The 12,988-nt window shown below is 54.4% G+C and overlaps 1 protein-coding gene across 1 annotated transcript; it reads left to right on the top strand.

The window, feature by feature from the left end:
• Positions 1-729: 729 nt before the first annotated feature.
• On the top strand, positions 730-12,392 carry LOC121819713 (uncharacterized). The gene is made up of 6 exons (XM_042250841.1): positions 730-841; positions 946-1,027; positions 10,446-10,531; positions 10,899-11,146; positions 11,352-11,598; positions 12,229-12,392. The coding sequence occupies exons 1-6, from the start codon at positions 730-732 to the stop codon at positions 12,390-12,392; spliced, it is 939 nt and encodes a 312-aa protein (XP_042106775.1).
• Positions 12,393-12,988: the final 596 nt, after the last annotated feature.

Here is a 12,988-nt window from a genome sequence, read left to right as displayed (position 1 = left end):
CACAGCTATTTGTAAGGCCTCCCCAGACAGCCATTTTGCTTTTTTGCATTTCTTTTCCATGGGGATGGTCTTAATCCTTGTCTCCTGTACAATGTCACGAACCTCATCCCATAGTTCATCAGGCACTCTATCTAATTCTCAAGGAGGAGGAAAGCACAAACATCTTTTTTTTCCTCTACATTCCTTAGTCTTAGTCACATGAAACGTGTTTTTTCTTTAGGCCCAAAACTGATGGTTACACAACAAACAAGTCAGTGTACACTCTGTCCTCAGGATTATGTGACAACAGTGTGTCCGGCTTGAGGACAGTTTCTCCTTCCTGAAAGCCTTCCGGCTAATCCTGTTTTCTAAAAATGGAAATTATGGGAGTGGGTCTGGTAGGGTCTTTACAACCTTGAGACATTCTTTTGATTTATTACAATAATTTAAAAAGTATATAACTCCCTTGCTAACATTAGCAAGGGGGCCTCTCTCCTTCCCTCTTCTGATGTCTATGTCAGAAGCTTCCTCTGTCCCTTTTCTTCCTTTAAGAAAACTCTGCTACACAAAAGCTCCTGAGTGATCAAGCCTGGCCCCTGGTCCCGAAGGTACATCTTCTTCAGAGATCAGGCATCCGACACCGTTCACCGTAAGCTGTCAGGGCGACACTCGGGAGCTGGGAGCAGACTCCACAGGGGTGGAGCGGGCCTGGAGCCTCGTGTCTGGTGGGCCTTGCTCAGCAGCTCCCCCATGGGAGACCCGCCTGGGCCCACCGTGCGCCCACCTCTGGCAGAGCGGAAGGCAGACGTCACGCCCTCTCCCTCGCTGACCGTGGAGCCGTGCACCAGCCCGCTGTGGGAAGGTGAGGCCTCGTGTTACTCTCCTCAGCTTTGTGTCTCACCAGCTACCTGGGAAAGACTTGCAGCTCTCTGGACGGCCACATTTCCCGGGCACACTTGCTCCCAGGTAGCCCAGGAGCGCCCGCAGGAAAGGCAGTGGTGGCCCTCGGGACCCTGACGCTCCCCCTGCCCCCGCCCCCATTGCCCTGGTGAGTGTTGGCAGCAGCCTTTGGAAGCCGTGTTGTTGGAGACCCCCCCAGGGGAGAACTCGTCAGGGTGTGAGTGCTCCATCCTGCCCACAAGGAGGAGATGGTGCCCAGAGGGGGTGGTCAAATCATACTGGCAGTGGTGAACGCTACAAGCTTTCTTACAACTACAGTCAGTGAGTAAAAGAGCCTTCTAAACACTGGCAAAGCGTCTGCCTACAATGCGGGAGACCCAGGTTCAGTCCCTGGGTCGGGAAGATCCCCTGGTGAAGGAAATGGCAACCCATTCCAGTACTCTTGCCTGGAAAATCCCATGGACTGAGGAGCCTGGTGGGCTACAGTCCATGGGGTCGCAAAGAGTCAGACACGACTGAGCAACTTCACTTCACTTGAAAAGCTATAGATCCATGGAAGTGAGGGAGAAAGAGTGCAGGGCTTGGAGCTGGGACATACTCGCTGATGTCAGGGCTATGAGTTAGTCACTTAACATCTTTACAGTTTTGAGGCTCAGTTTATCCATCTAGAAAATGGGTGGAATAATGCTTAATCTTCTCTCATGTACTGAAAGTGAAAGTCACTAAGTCGTGTCCGACTCTTTGTAACCCCATAGACCCTACAGTCCATGGGATTCTCCAGGCCAGAAGACTGGAGTGGGTAGCCTTTCCCTTCTCCAGGGGATCTTCCCAACCCAGGGATCAGACCCAGGTCTCCTGCATTGCAGGCGGATTCTTTACCATCTGAGCCACCAGGGAAGCCCAAGAATACTGGAGTGGGTAGCCATTCCCTTCTCCAGGGGATCTTCCCAACCCAGGGGCTGAACCCAGGTCTCCAACCCAGGTCTCCCTCCCAGGTCTCCGAGTTGTGGGCAGGTTGTTTACCAGCTGAGCCAGCAGGGAAGCCCTTCTCCCACAGGATCACTCACAGGATCACTCACAGGATCACTCACAGGATCACTCACAGGATCACTCAAATACTGAAGAACACAGTGATGATGATGGTGTGGGTGATGGTGGTGATAATGAGTAATAGGTGTCACTTACAAGGGGCTTCCCTGGTGACTTAAATGGTAAAGACTCCGCCTGCAGAGCAGGAGGCCAGGGTGCGATCTCTGTTGGGAAGGTCCCCTGGAGAAGGGAATGACTAGGCACTCCAGCATTCTTGCCTGGAGAAGCCCGGGGACAGAGGAGCCTGGCGGTCACTTACAAGAGCTCCTACCATGCTCCAGGCAGTGCTGTGAGACAGCTATCAGTTCCTTTAGCCCTCACATCACGCCTGTGAGATTGGCACCCAGATAGTCCTCCTTTTACAGAAATAACGGGTTAAGGGACCGGCTAGCCCACAGCTGGCCAGTGAGAGCAGCCAAGCTGAGCTGACTCCTGGACAGATGGCCTTGGGGCCTCTGCCCATAACCTTAGGCGGTAAGTTTTCTGAGACAATCTATGCGAAACTGTTTTAGAAATATCTTGGCTCCATAAGGTAGGCCTTAAGCATGGGTTTCCTGAAGGAAGAGTTAATGAAAAGATTCAACGGATACATGAAGTGCTAAACACAGAAAAGCAGATACTGCCTCTATTAGGACTAGAGGTCAGGCCGTTCTGATCCCTTAAAGGCAGAGATCTGAATTCTGTGGGGCACCACAACCCTCAGGTGAGAGATGAGTGCTTGGAGGTGGGGGGCTGCAGCGCAGGCAGGGGGTGTGTGGGAGGGGGTGGGGGCCCGCCGCCCCCGGGTGGTGGCCACGGAGAGCCAGGAGGGCGTCCAGGCCTGCACCCTTTTCCTCGGCTGGCTGGGAGGGGGGATTGTTCATGCCAACGGGCCACTGGTTCTGACTGATGGAGAGCAGCTCCCGCTTGGAGAAGCCGACAAAGGCAACCTGCAAAGGCGCGAGAGGAGGAGGTGGGCGGCGCCGCCTGGCAGACACGTGTCAGCGCAAGGCACGAGCGGCAGCGGCTGTTTACCCTCGGGCGAGCCGCGCGGGTCATCCACCACCCCGGAAAGGCTGTGAGTTCGGAGGCCCAAATCCCGGCCCCGGCTCCACCGACGGCCCCCCTGGCAGAGCCCCGACGGGCGCGGGATGCCCTGGGGAGGGGATGGGGTCCAGTCCCAGGTTGGGGACCTCGCCCGAGGTCTAGCGGCGCCAATGCCTTCCCTGAACGGCGGGAATGGCTGCCGGGGAGCCAGCTCACTGCCAGGAGGCCTCTTCGGGGAGCTCGGCACCTCCCAAGGACCCTCATCCCCACACAGTTTGCAGCCTGTATGAGTCCACCCCATCTCCTCACCCAGCAGCCGGCATCCCCACCTCGGTGCCTGAAAACCGGGACTCAGCCCCGCCTCCCGCCCCTCCCTCAGTCATCCCATCCGATTCCGCACGTCTTGCTCCTGCCTCTGTGGTTCCAAACCCTCCTTGTAGCCAGAAAGAAGAAACAACGTTGTGTGCGGCGGCTCAGCGCCGCAGGTAGCGCAGGCTCACGCGCGCGCACACCAGTCAACCATCTGAGGGCGCGGTACTGACCCTTCTTGGAAGAAAAGTCCTCGGCAGCTTTTGTTTGTGTTTGTTTATCTATTTGTTTGTTTACAGAGGCAAGAAACAAGTTTATTAACATTTACTCCTGGTTACATGGGAACTACCCAGGAACACGGAGTAAACCTCCCCTCTGGTAGCCTTTACTTAGCCTTACTAGTTCATGAAAACAATTCTAGTCGTGACTCACTATGTAAATCTATGCTCATTAACCAGTCAAGACCCGTAGTTTGAAAAACGCCGTGCTAACAATCTCTTGGATCTACTTTCTCTCCCCGTGGCCAACACTAACTCCCAAATCCAATGTCCCGAAATCCATTGCACGGATGACAACAGCGTGCAGACCGCCTGGCCCTTGACCGTTCTTGCTCCCCTTCAGTCCACTCCCCGTCTGGACACATAGACCAGAGTGAGCTGCTCTGAGGCCAGAGAGTGATCGTGCTGTCTGCACGCTCAGCGCCTTAGCTGCATAAAGCCCAGCTCCTTAACCGCGCCCCCAGCCCCCGGATGCCTCCACCTGTGTCTCTAGCTTGCCTTTGCTCTTTCCTCCCGCACTGTCTTCACACGGGTCACCAGAACTTCTTCCATGTCCTTGAACTTGCCATGCGCTATGCTGGGTCTGAGTCCCTCCTACAGTCCTTTCCTCCCTCCCTTCCGGCCATTTAGTGTCGTGGTCTAGGTCTACGGTAAGCAAAGGGGCGATGCCAGAAATTCTTGGGGTTGTGCAGAAGAAGGATGTCAAAGACTCGGGGAAACAGGAAGAACTATTAGAGTCGCTCTAGCATGTGGCTGAGTGAAAACCCTGGAGGCCACCTCCTTCGCCGTGGTGCTGAGAGAAATATGGGGAGAGGAATGGCTGTGTGTGGGTCCTGTTGGTGCCACGTCCCCTCTGTCGCCAGCTGCTCTGAGCGCTGGCTACGCCTGCTCCATAGAGTCCCCTTCCACAAAACAGAAGCCTCCTGTGGCTCAGCTGGTAAAGAATCCACCCAATGCGGGAGAGCTGGGTTTGAGCCTGGGTTGGGAAGGTCCCCTGGAGAAGGGAATGATACCCACTCGAGTCTTCTGGCCTGGAGAGTCCCATGGACTCTCTAGACTCGCAAAGAGACACAGCTGAGCGACTCACTCACTTGAAACCGAAGCCGTTTGACGGAGAGACTGCACCACTCCTGTCGCTCTCTTCAGCAGTCAGAGCCAGAGGCTGACGACACAGACCAGGGAAGAGGCCGCCTGCCTCCGGCTCTGTGCTGCTGTCTGCACGATGGCACTGGGCACCGGGCTGGACCCAGTGCCCAGCCAGGACCCCCTGCTCAGCTTCCTTCCCCGGCTCTGTCCTACTTTTCTCACCTCCCTTCTCCTGAGGGCACTCACCAGTAGATTATTTTCACGAGTAAACGCCGGCCAGGCTCTGATTCTAGGTGACCTGAGCTGTGACAGCTCGCGCCTCTGAAGGGTGCAGCGGTGGCTCTCCTGGGGGCTGGGACGACGGTGGGGGACAGCAGGTATCTGCAGGACTGCCGTGGTTTCTGTCTCAGGCAAACGGCCAGGGGGCACAGCAGAATGGTTTGACTCTCAGTGAACTTTGCTGGCGACTGATGGGTTACAGAATCCTGGAACAAGGCTGGTGGGTGGCCCACTGAGGCGCTCCTGAAGCTGTATGTCTGAAGACACTCTGTCCCTCAGTGTGAGAGCGGCGAGAATCACCGTAGAGGGTCGGAGCCCTGGCCTAGAATCACCACAGAGGGTCAGAGCCCCGGCCTAGGCCCCACCCCTGAGAGGATCAATCACTGCAGAGGGTCAGAGCCCCGGTCTAGAATCACTGCAGAGGGTCGGAGCCCCAGCCTAGGCCCCCAAGCCTGAGAGGGTCTGCAGAGCTGAAGCTCTCTGAGGGAAGGCACATGTGTAACCTGGAGGAGGGGCCTGATGGTGGAATCACAGAAGCGTTCCTTAACCCCCCTTAGTCTGTGCTAAGGGATCCGCAGACTCTCACCAGAGGAGGAGAGTTCTCAGCCCTTTAGGGGATGCTGGGTCTCGGCTTTTAGGTGCCACTGTGGCCTTGTTGTTCAGTCGCTCAGTCGTGTCTGACTCTTTGTGACACCATGGATCATGGCGCACCAGGCCTCCCCGTCCATCATCAACTCCCGGAGTTCACTCAGACTCACGTCCATGGAGTTGGTGATGCCATCCAGCCATCTCATCCTCGGTCATCCCCTTCTCCTCCTGCCTTCAATCTTTCCCAGCATCAGGGTCTTTCCAATGAGTCAGTTCTTCGGATCAGGTGGCCAAAGTATTGGAGTTTCAGCTTCAGCATCAGTCCTTCCAATGAATATTTAGGACTGATTTCCTTTAGGATGGACTGGTTGGATCCCCTTGCTGTCCAAGGGACTCTCAAGAGTCTTCTCCAACACCACATTTCAGAAGCATCAATTTAGCACTCAGCTTTCTTTATAGTCCAATTCTCACACCCATACATGACTACTGGAAAAACCACAGCTTTGACTATACAGACCTTTGTTGGCAAACTAATGTCTCTACTTTTTAATACACTGTCTATGTTTTCATAACTTTTTTTTCTGAGGAGAAGCGTCTTTTAATTTCATGGCTGTAGTCACCATCTGTAGTAATTTTGGAGCCCCCCAAAATGATCTGTCTCTGTTTCCATTGTTTCCCCTTCTATTTGCCATGAAGTGATGGGACCAGATGCCATGATCTTGTTTTTTGAATGTTGAGTTTTAAGCCAGCTTTTTCACTCTCCTCTTTCACCTTCATTAAGAAACTCTTTAATTCCTCTTCTCTTTCTGCCACATGGCTGGTGTCATCTGCATATCTGAGGTTATTGACATTTCTCCCGGCAATCTTGATTCTAGCTTGTGCTTCATCCAGCCTGGCATTCTGCATGATGTACTCTACATATAATTTGAATAACCAGTCACAATATACAGCCTTGATGTACTCCTTTCCCGATTTGGAACCAGTCTGTTTTTCCATGTCCAGTTCTAACTGTTGCTTCCTGACCTGCATACAGGTTTCTCAGGAGGCAGGTCAGGTGGTCTGGTATTCCCATCTCTTTCAGAGTTTTCCACACTTTGTTGTGATCCACACAGTCAAAGGCTTTAGTGCAGTCAGAGAGACAGATGTCTTTCTGGAACTCTCTTGCTGCTTCTATGATCCAGCAGTAGTAGCAGTTTAGTTGCTAAGTCATGTCTGACTCTTGTGACCCCACAGACTGCAGCCCGCCAGCCTCCTCTGTCCATGGGAGTTTCCAGGCAAGAGTACTGGAGTGGGTTGCCATTCCCTTCTCCAGGGGATATTTCCAACCCAGGTATTGAGCCCAAGTCTTCTTCTGCATTGAGGCAGATTCCTTACAGAATGAGCTACAAGGGAAGATGATTGAATGGATGTTGGCAATTTGATCTGTGGTTCCTCTGCCTTTTCTAAATCCAGCTTGAACATCTGGAAGTTCACGGTTCACATACTGCTGAAGCCTGGCTTGGAGGATTTTGAGCATGACCTTGCTGGCATGTGAGATGAGTGCAGTTGTGCAGTAGCTTGAACATTCTTTGGCATTGCCTTCTTTGGGTTTGGAATGAAAACTGGCCTTTCCAGTGTGGTCTACCAGTCAGAATGTGAGGTCAGCTGAAGTGGTGTTTTGGTACAAGTTCACGTTTTGGCCCATGTCCACCTCACAATATATATGATAGCTCCATTGTACTTCCAAGGTCCTTGGAGGTATGATTAGAAAAGATGGAAGTAGCAACGGGCAGTGTCTCTCTATCAGCTCTCTGTCCTGTGGAGCAAGGAGAGTAGGAGCCCTTGAAATGATCCCCGTTGTACCAAAACAGAAAACCAGCAGCACGAATTCCCAAAGGCCAGCTATTTACATGCATCATCTTACCTAATGTGCTGACCACCCTGTGAGACTGGCACCATTAGCTCATCTTCCAGGTGAGAGGTGAGAGGCAGAGAAACTGAAGACTGTGTTCCAGGAAAAGTCTTCCGTCCTTAGTTCCAGGCCTTTGCTACCCTGGGTTGTGGTCTGGCCAACCGTGGCCCCTTCCCCACTCCCCCTGTATTATAAATGTTCGAGGTTCTGCATCTGCATTTTGGAAGTGGTGGTGGCTTCAGGGCATGTGCTGGCCGCCTGTGCTCTCTGTGTCTGGGAAAAGACTAGCAAGGGGCCCTTGAAGCAAGATGGGAATGCCTGGGTACCATATTAACTCCAGCCACGTGGGCTCTCACCTTCTGCTTCAGCTCAAGCAATCTCAGAAATTCTAAGAATGACATAGCTTCCAGGGAAAACCGCTTGGATGTGGCAGGCTTCCTGCTATAGATGGAATCATGTCCCTAGCAAAATTCATAATTTGGAGCATTGACCCCAGTGTAACTATACAAAAGTAAGTCCCCCCGATATGCACCTTCAAGTTGCCGACTCAAAGATGTGAGCATGTGACCCATCAGCGTCGGGAGTGGGTGGACTGCAGCCTGCCCTCAGCCTCCTGGCTCTGATGGTCCTTCGGCTCTTCCGTCTCCCGTCCGTAAGTCTTCTCGCCTCTTTGCTGGATGCCAGCCCTTCTACACCAGCTGCTGTGCTGTGCTAACTGGACATTTCAGTCTTACTATATATACTGCAAGATTAAAAATATTTTGTGTGCTTGTTTTTTGTATTATGTCTATGAAAAGTATTATAAACCTATTACAGTACAGTACTATAAGATCTTCATGACCCAGATAATCACGATGGTGTGATCACTCACCTAGAGGCAGACATCCTGGAATGTGAAGTCAAGTGGGCCTTAGAAAGCATCACTATGAACAAAGCTAGTGGAGGCAATGGAGTTCCAGTTGAGCTATTTCAAATCCCGAAAGATGATGCTGTGAAAGTGCTGCACTCAAATTTGGAAAACTCAGCAGTGGCCACTGGACTGGGAAAGGTCAGTTTCATTCCAGTCCCAAAGAAACGTAATGCCAAAGATTGTTCAAACTACCACACAATTGCATTCATCTCACACTCTAGTAAAGTAACGCTCAAAATTCTCCAAGCCAGGCTTCAGCAATACGTCAACCATGAACTTCCAGACGTTCAAGCTGGTTTTAGGAAAGGCAGAGGAACCAGAGATCAAATTGCCAACATCTGCTGGATCATGGAAAAAGCAAGAGAGTTCCAGAAAAACATCTATTTCTGCTTGATTGACTATGCCAAAGCCTTTGACTATGTGGATCACAATAAACTGTGGAAAATTCTGAAAGAGATGGGAATACAGACCACCTGACCTGCCTCTTGAGAAATCTGTACGCAGGTCAGGAAGCAACAGTTAGAACTGGACATGGAACAACAGACTGGTTCCAAATAGGAAAAGGAGTACGTCAAGGCTGCATATTGTCACCCTGCTTATTTAACTTATATGCAGAGTACATCACGAGAAACGCTGGGCTGGAGGAAGCACAAGCTGGAATCAAGATTGCCAGAAGAAATATCAATAACCTCAGATATGCAGATGACACCACCCTTATGGCAGAAAGTGAAGAGAAACTAAAAGCGTCTTGATGAAAGTGAAAGTGAAGAGTGAAAAAGTTGGCTTAAAGCTCAACATTCAGAAAATGAAGATCATGGCATCTGGTCCCATCACTTCATGGGAAATAGATGGGAAACAGTGGAAACAGCGTCAGACTTTATTTTTGGGGGCTCCAAAATCACTGCAGATGGTGATTTCAGCCATGAAATTAAAAGATGCTTACTCCTTGGAAGGAAAGTTATGACCAACCTAGATAGCATATTCAAAAGCAGAGACATTACTTTGCCGACTAAAGTCTATCTAGTCAAGGCTATGGTTTTTCTTGTGGTCATGTATGGATGTGAGAGTTGGATGGTGAAGAAAGCTGAGGGCCGAAGAATTGATGCTTTTGAATTGTGGTGTTGGAGAAGACTCTTGAGAGTCCCTTGGACTGCAAGGAGATCCAACCAGTCTATCCTAAAGGAGATCAGACCTGGGTGTTCACTGGAAGGACTAATGCTGAGGCTGAAACTCCAATACTTTGTCCACCTCATGCAAAGAGTTGACTCATTGGAAAAGACTGATGCTGGGAGGGATTGGGGGCAGGAGTTGAAGGGGACGATGGAGGATGAGATGGTTGGATGGCATCACTGACTCGATGCACATGAGTTTGGGTGAACTCCAGGAGTTGGTGATGGACAGGGAGGCCTGGCATGCTGCGATTCATGGGGTCACAATGAGTCGGACACGACTGAGCGACTGAACTGAACTGAACTATACAGCTGACTGCATTAGTTGGATACTGAGGCTAACTTGGTCGGCAGGCACGTGTGCTAAGTCGCTTCAGTTGTGTCCAACTCTTTTCAACATTGTAGACTGCAGGCCGCCAGGCTCTTCTGTCCAAGGGATTCTCCAGGCAAGAATACTGGAATAGGTTACCATTTCCTCCTCCAGGGGATCTTCCCAACTCAGGGATCGAACCCAGGTCTTCGACATTGCAGGCGGATTCTTTACCAGCTGAGAGAAGCGCAAGAACTGGAGTGGGGAGCCATTGCCTTCTCCAGTGGATCTTCCCGGCCCAGGAACTGAACCAGGGTCTCCCGCATCACAGGTGGATTCTTCACCAGCTGAGCTACCAGGGAAGCTCGAACTTGGTTGAACTCACAGACAAACTGAACTTAAGAATGTGCTCTTGGTACAGAACTCGTTTGTAGGCAGGGAACTTACTGGACTTGGGGGTGGGGCTGTAGGAGATAATCAAGGGGAAGGGTGTGGCTCTAATCCAATAGAACTGGTGTCTTCATAAGAGGAAGAGCCGGTGGAGCACTCTCCCCTCACAAGGCCCCAGAGCAAAGAGGAAGCACGTTCCGTCAAGCCCCCAACGTGTGGCGCTTTGTTCCGGCATCCCCAGCACACTCCGAGCCCCTGGCCCACGCCGGAGCTCGGCCACGCGGTTTGGCCACAGAGGCCGCCTGTTTGCCAAGCCCCCGGCCCACGGTGCGACAGATACTTCACTCTTGATTAGATTCCTAGCAAGAGCGGAGCTGAGGACTCTTCTTTAATATTACTATTATCATGAAAGATTATATTCTACGCTTGCCTTCTGCTCGAAGATGGACTGTGGGGACCGCACTGCATTGTGGAATAATCGTCACTAATGAATAATTAATACGCAGCGATTCAATTGGTCGACTCCCCTCTCCCGTTTTTCTTGCTAAAAGAGTTTACATTTATCTTAGAAAGGCTGGGCCTGTGCGAAAGGGAACAAAAATGCTCCCAGCACTTTGGAGGTCCTTCCCTCTTCGTTTCATCAGATACGTTTCTTCTCGGGCCCCTGGCGTTTTTCAGCTCCGAAGGAGCCCAGGGAGCAAGGAGAGGCCTGGCCGCGGAGACTTCGCTGAGGGGCGCCTGCTCCCAGCCCGGCCGCCGCGCCGCGCGCCCCCGGCCGCCATGCGCCCCCGGCCGCCATGCGCCCCCGGCCGCCATGCGCCCCCGGCCGCCATGCGCCCCCGGCCGCCATGCGCCCCCCGGCCGCCATGCGCCCCCGGCCGCCATGCGCCCCCCGGCCGCCATGCGCCCCCGGCCGCCATGCGCCCCCGGCCGCCGCCCCGCGCCCCGCGCCCCGCGCCCGCGCCCCCGCCCGCGCCCGCGCCCGCGCCCGCGCCCGCGCCCGCGCCCGCGCCCGCGCCCGCGCCCGCGCCCGCGCCCGCGCCCGCGCCCCCGCCCGCGCCCGCGCCCGCGCCCCCGCCCGCGCCCCCGCCCCCGCCCGCGCCCGCGCCCCCGCCCCCGCCCGCGCCCGCGGCTTCCGCTTCCGGAGCGCCTCTGCGCGGCGGCCTGGCTCCTCGGCCGGCACGTGCCGGCGCTGCGCGTGGCGCGGCCTCCCGGGCCCGCTCTGGGCGCCGCCGCCCTCTGCGCCGTGGCCCGCAGCCGGCGCTCCGGAAGCCCGGCCGGCGCGCGGGGAGAGGAGAGACGCGTCCAGCCGCAGGGGCCGGCCCAGCCCCCGGGCCCTCCCAGAGACCCCTCCCTGCTGGCCGCCTCCTGGCCGCCCCGCCAGCCTCAGCAGGGCTGGTGCAGCCTCCTTCCCCTTCTCCCGCCCTGGGAACGCCGCTGGAGCTGGGGGGATGCGGCAGCCACGCCTCGCTACACTCCCGCCACCCCAGAGACCCGTCCCTTGAGGACTGACTGCGGGCAAGGGACTCAGCCCGGGTGGCGGTAGGAAAGAAGGCGGGATGGGGGGCGAAGGAGGGGGACAGGGAGCGGTGTGCCGTCTGCAGCCCCGGGCCCGGACGCGCACCGCTTCATCCTGGGCAGCGTCCCGAGGAGCCGGCCCCTCCACCCTGCCCTCCGCTTCTCTCTCCCTCCTCTCATCAGAGCCCCCGGCTCTGCTTCAGGTGTTTCGGGCGCAGGGCTGGATTCCAGGCCTCCACGTGTTTGCGCTGCCGACATTATGTAACGCTAATACTGGGCTTCCCTGGTGGCTCAGAGGGCAAAGCGTCGGCCTGCAACGCGGGAGACCTGGGTTCCACCCCTGGGTCAGGAAGATCCCCTTGAGGAGGGCATGTCAGCCCACTCCAGTGTTCTGGCCTGGAGAACCCCACGGACAGAGGAGCCTGGTGCGCTGCCGGCTATGGGGCCAAAGAGTCGGACACGACTGAGCGACGTCATTTGCTCTCTCTCACTGTTCGCCCTGCCAGGAGCACGGTCTCCCAGCCTCGGCCTGGCTCACCGCTCCGTCTTCTCTCAGACCGTGTTCAGGTACCGCCGGAGCTCCCAGGCCTCCCGCTGCCGCCGCGGATGCAGCCCTCATCCGTGCTCCAACCCCATGCCTGGCTCTCCCATCACACTCATTCAGCCGTAGACGCACCCCGTGGGTCGAAGGCAGGGACGCTGTTAAACAGCTCACATAGTGTAGGGCAGACCCACCGCTTAGCATTATTGGACCCAAGATGTCAGCAGTGCTGAGGCTGAGAACCCCAGCTGTAAAGTGCGTGCCCAGGACCAAAGGGGAAAAGAGCCTGAGTGTTACCCGAGTTTTCAGCACCAGTGTGAGATATGTCCTTCGGACTAGCTTCAGAGGGGAAAGGAATCTAAAAGGAATTTAGTCCTAGAGCTCAGTTTTCAGCTAAACTGTCAGTCAGGGGTGTGTGTGTGTGTGTATGTGTGTGTGTGTGTAGGTTGGAGTGCATTTTTTGACCTGAAAGCACTCGTAAAGTTTTCCCGCTCTCCCCCATACATTCATTTGAAAAAGTTATTTGAGGTAGCATTCCAGAAAAACGCAAGTCAGGAGTCCAGAAGATGAATGGCAAGAGACAGAGAGTTGAGTGTGAGCCAGAGGACCTGAAGAAAGCCAGAGAAAGTAAATAAACGTGCATCCATTGGACCCTGATGCACATAGACGCCTCGCTCAAGAGGACGATAAAAATTCAGGAGCCACCAGCTCCTAGGTATAAATAT

Source organism: Ovis aries, chromosome 5, assembly GCF_016772045.2.
Source record: "Ovis aries strain OAR_USU_Benz2616 breed Rambouillet chromosome 5, ARS-UI_Ramb_v3.0, whole genome shotgun sequence".
Lineage (NCBI taxonomy): Eukaryota > Metazoa > Chordata > Mammalia > Artiodactyla > Bovidae > Ovis > Ovis aries.
The sequence above is the reverse complement of the archived record's forward strand: the minus strand, read 5'-3'. Positions and strand labels throughout refer to the sequence as shown.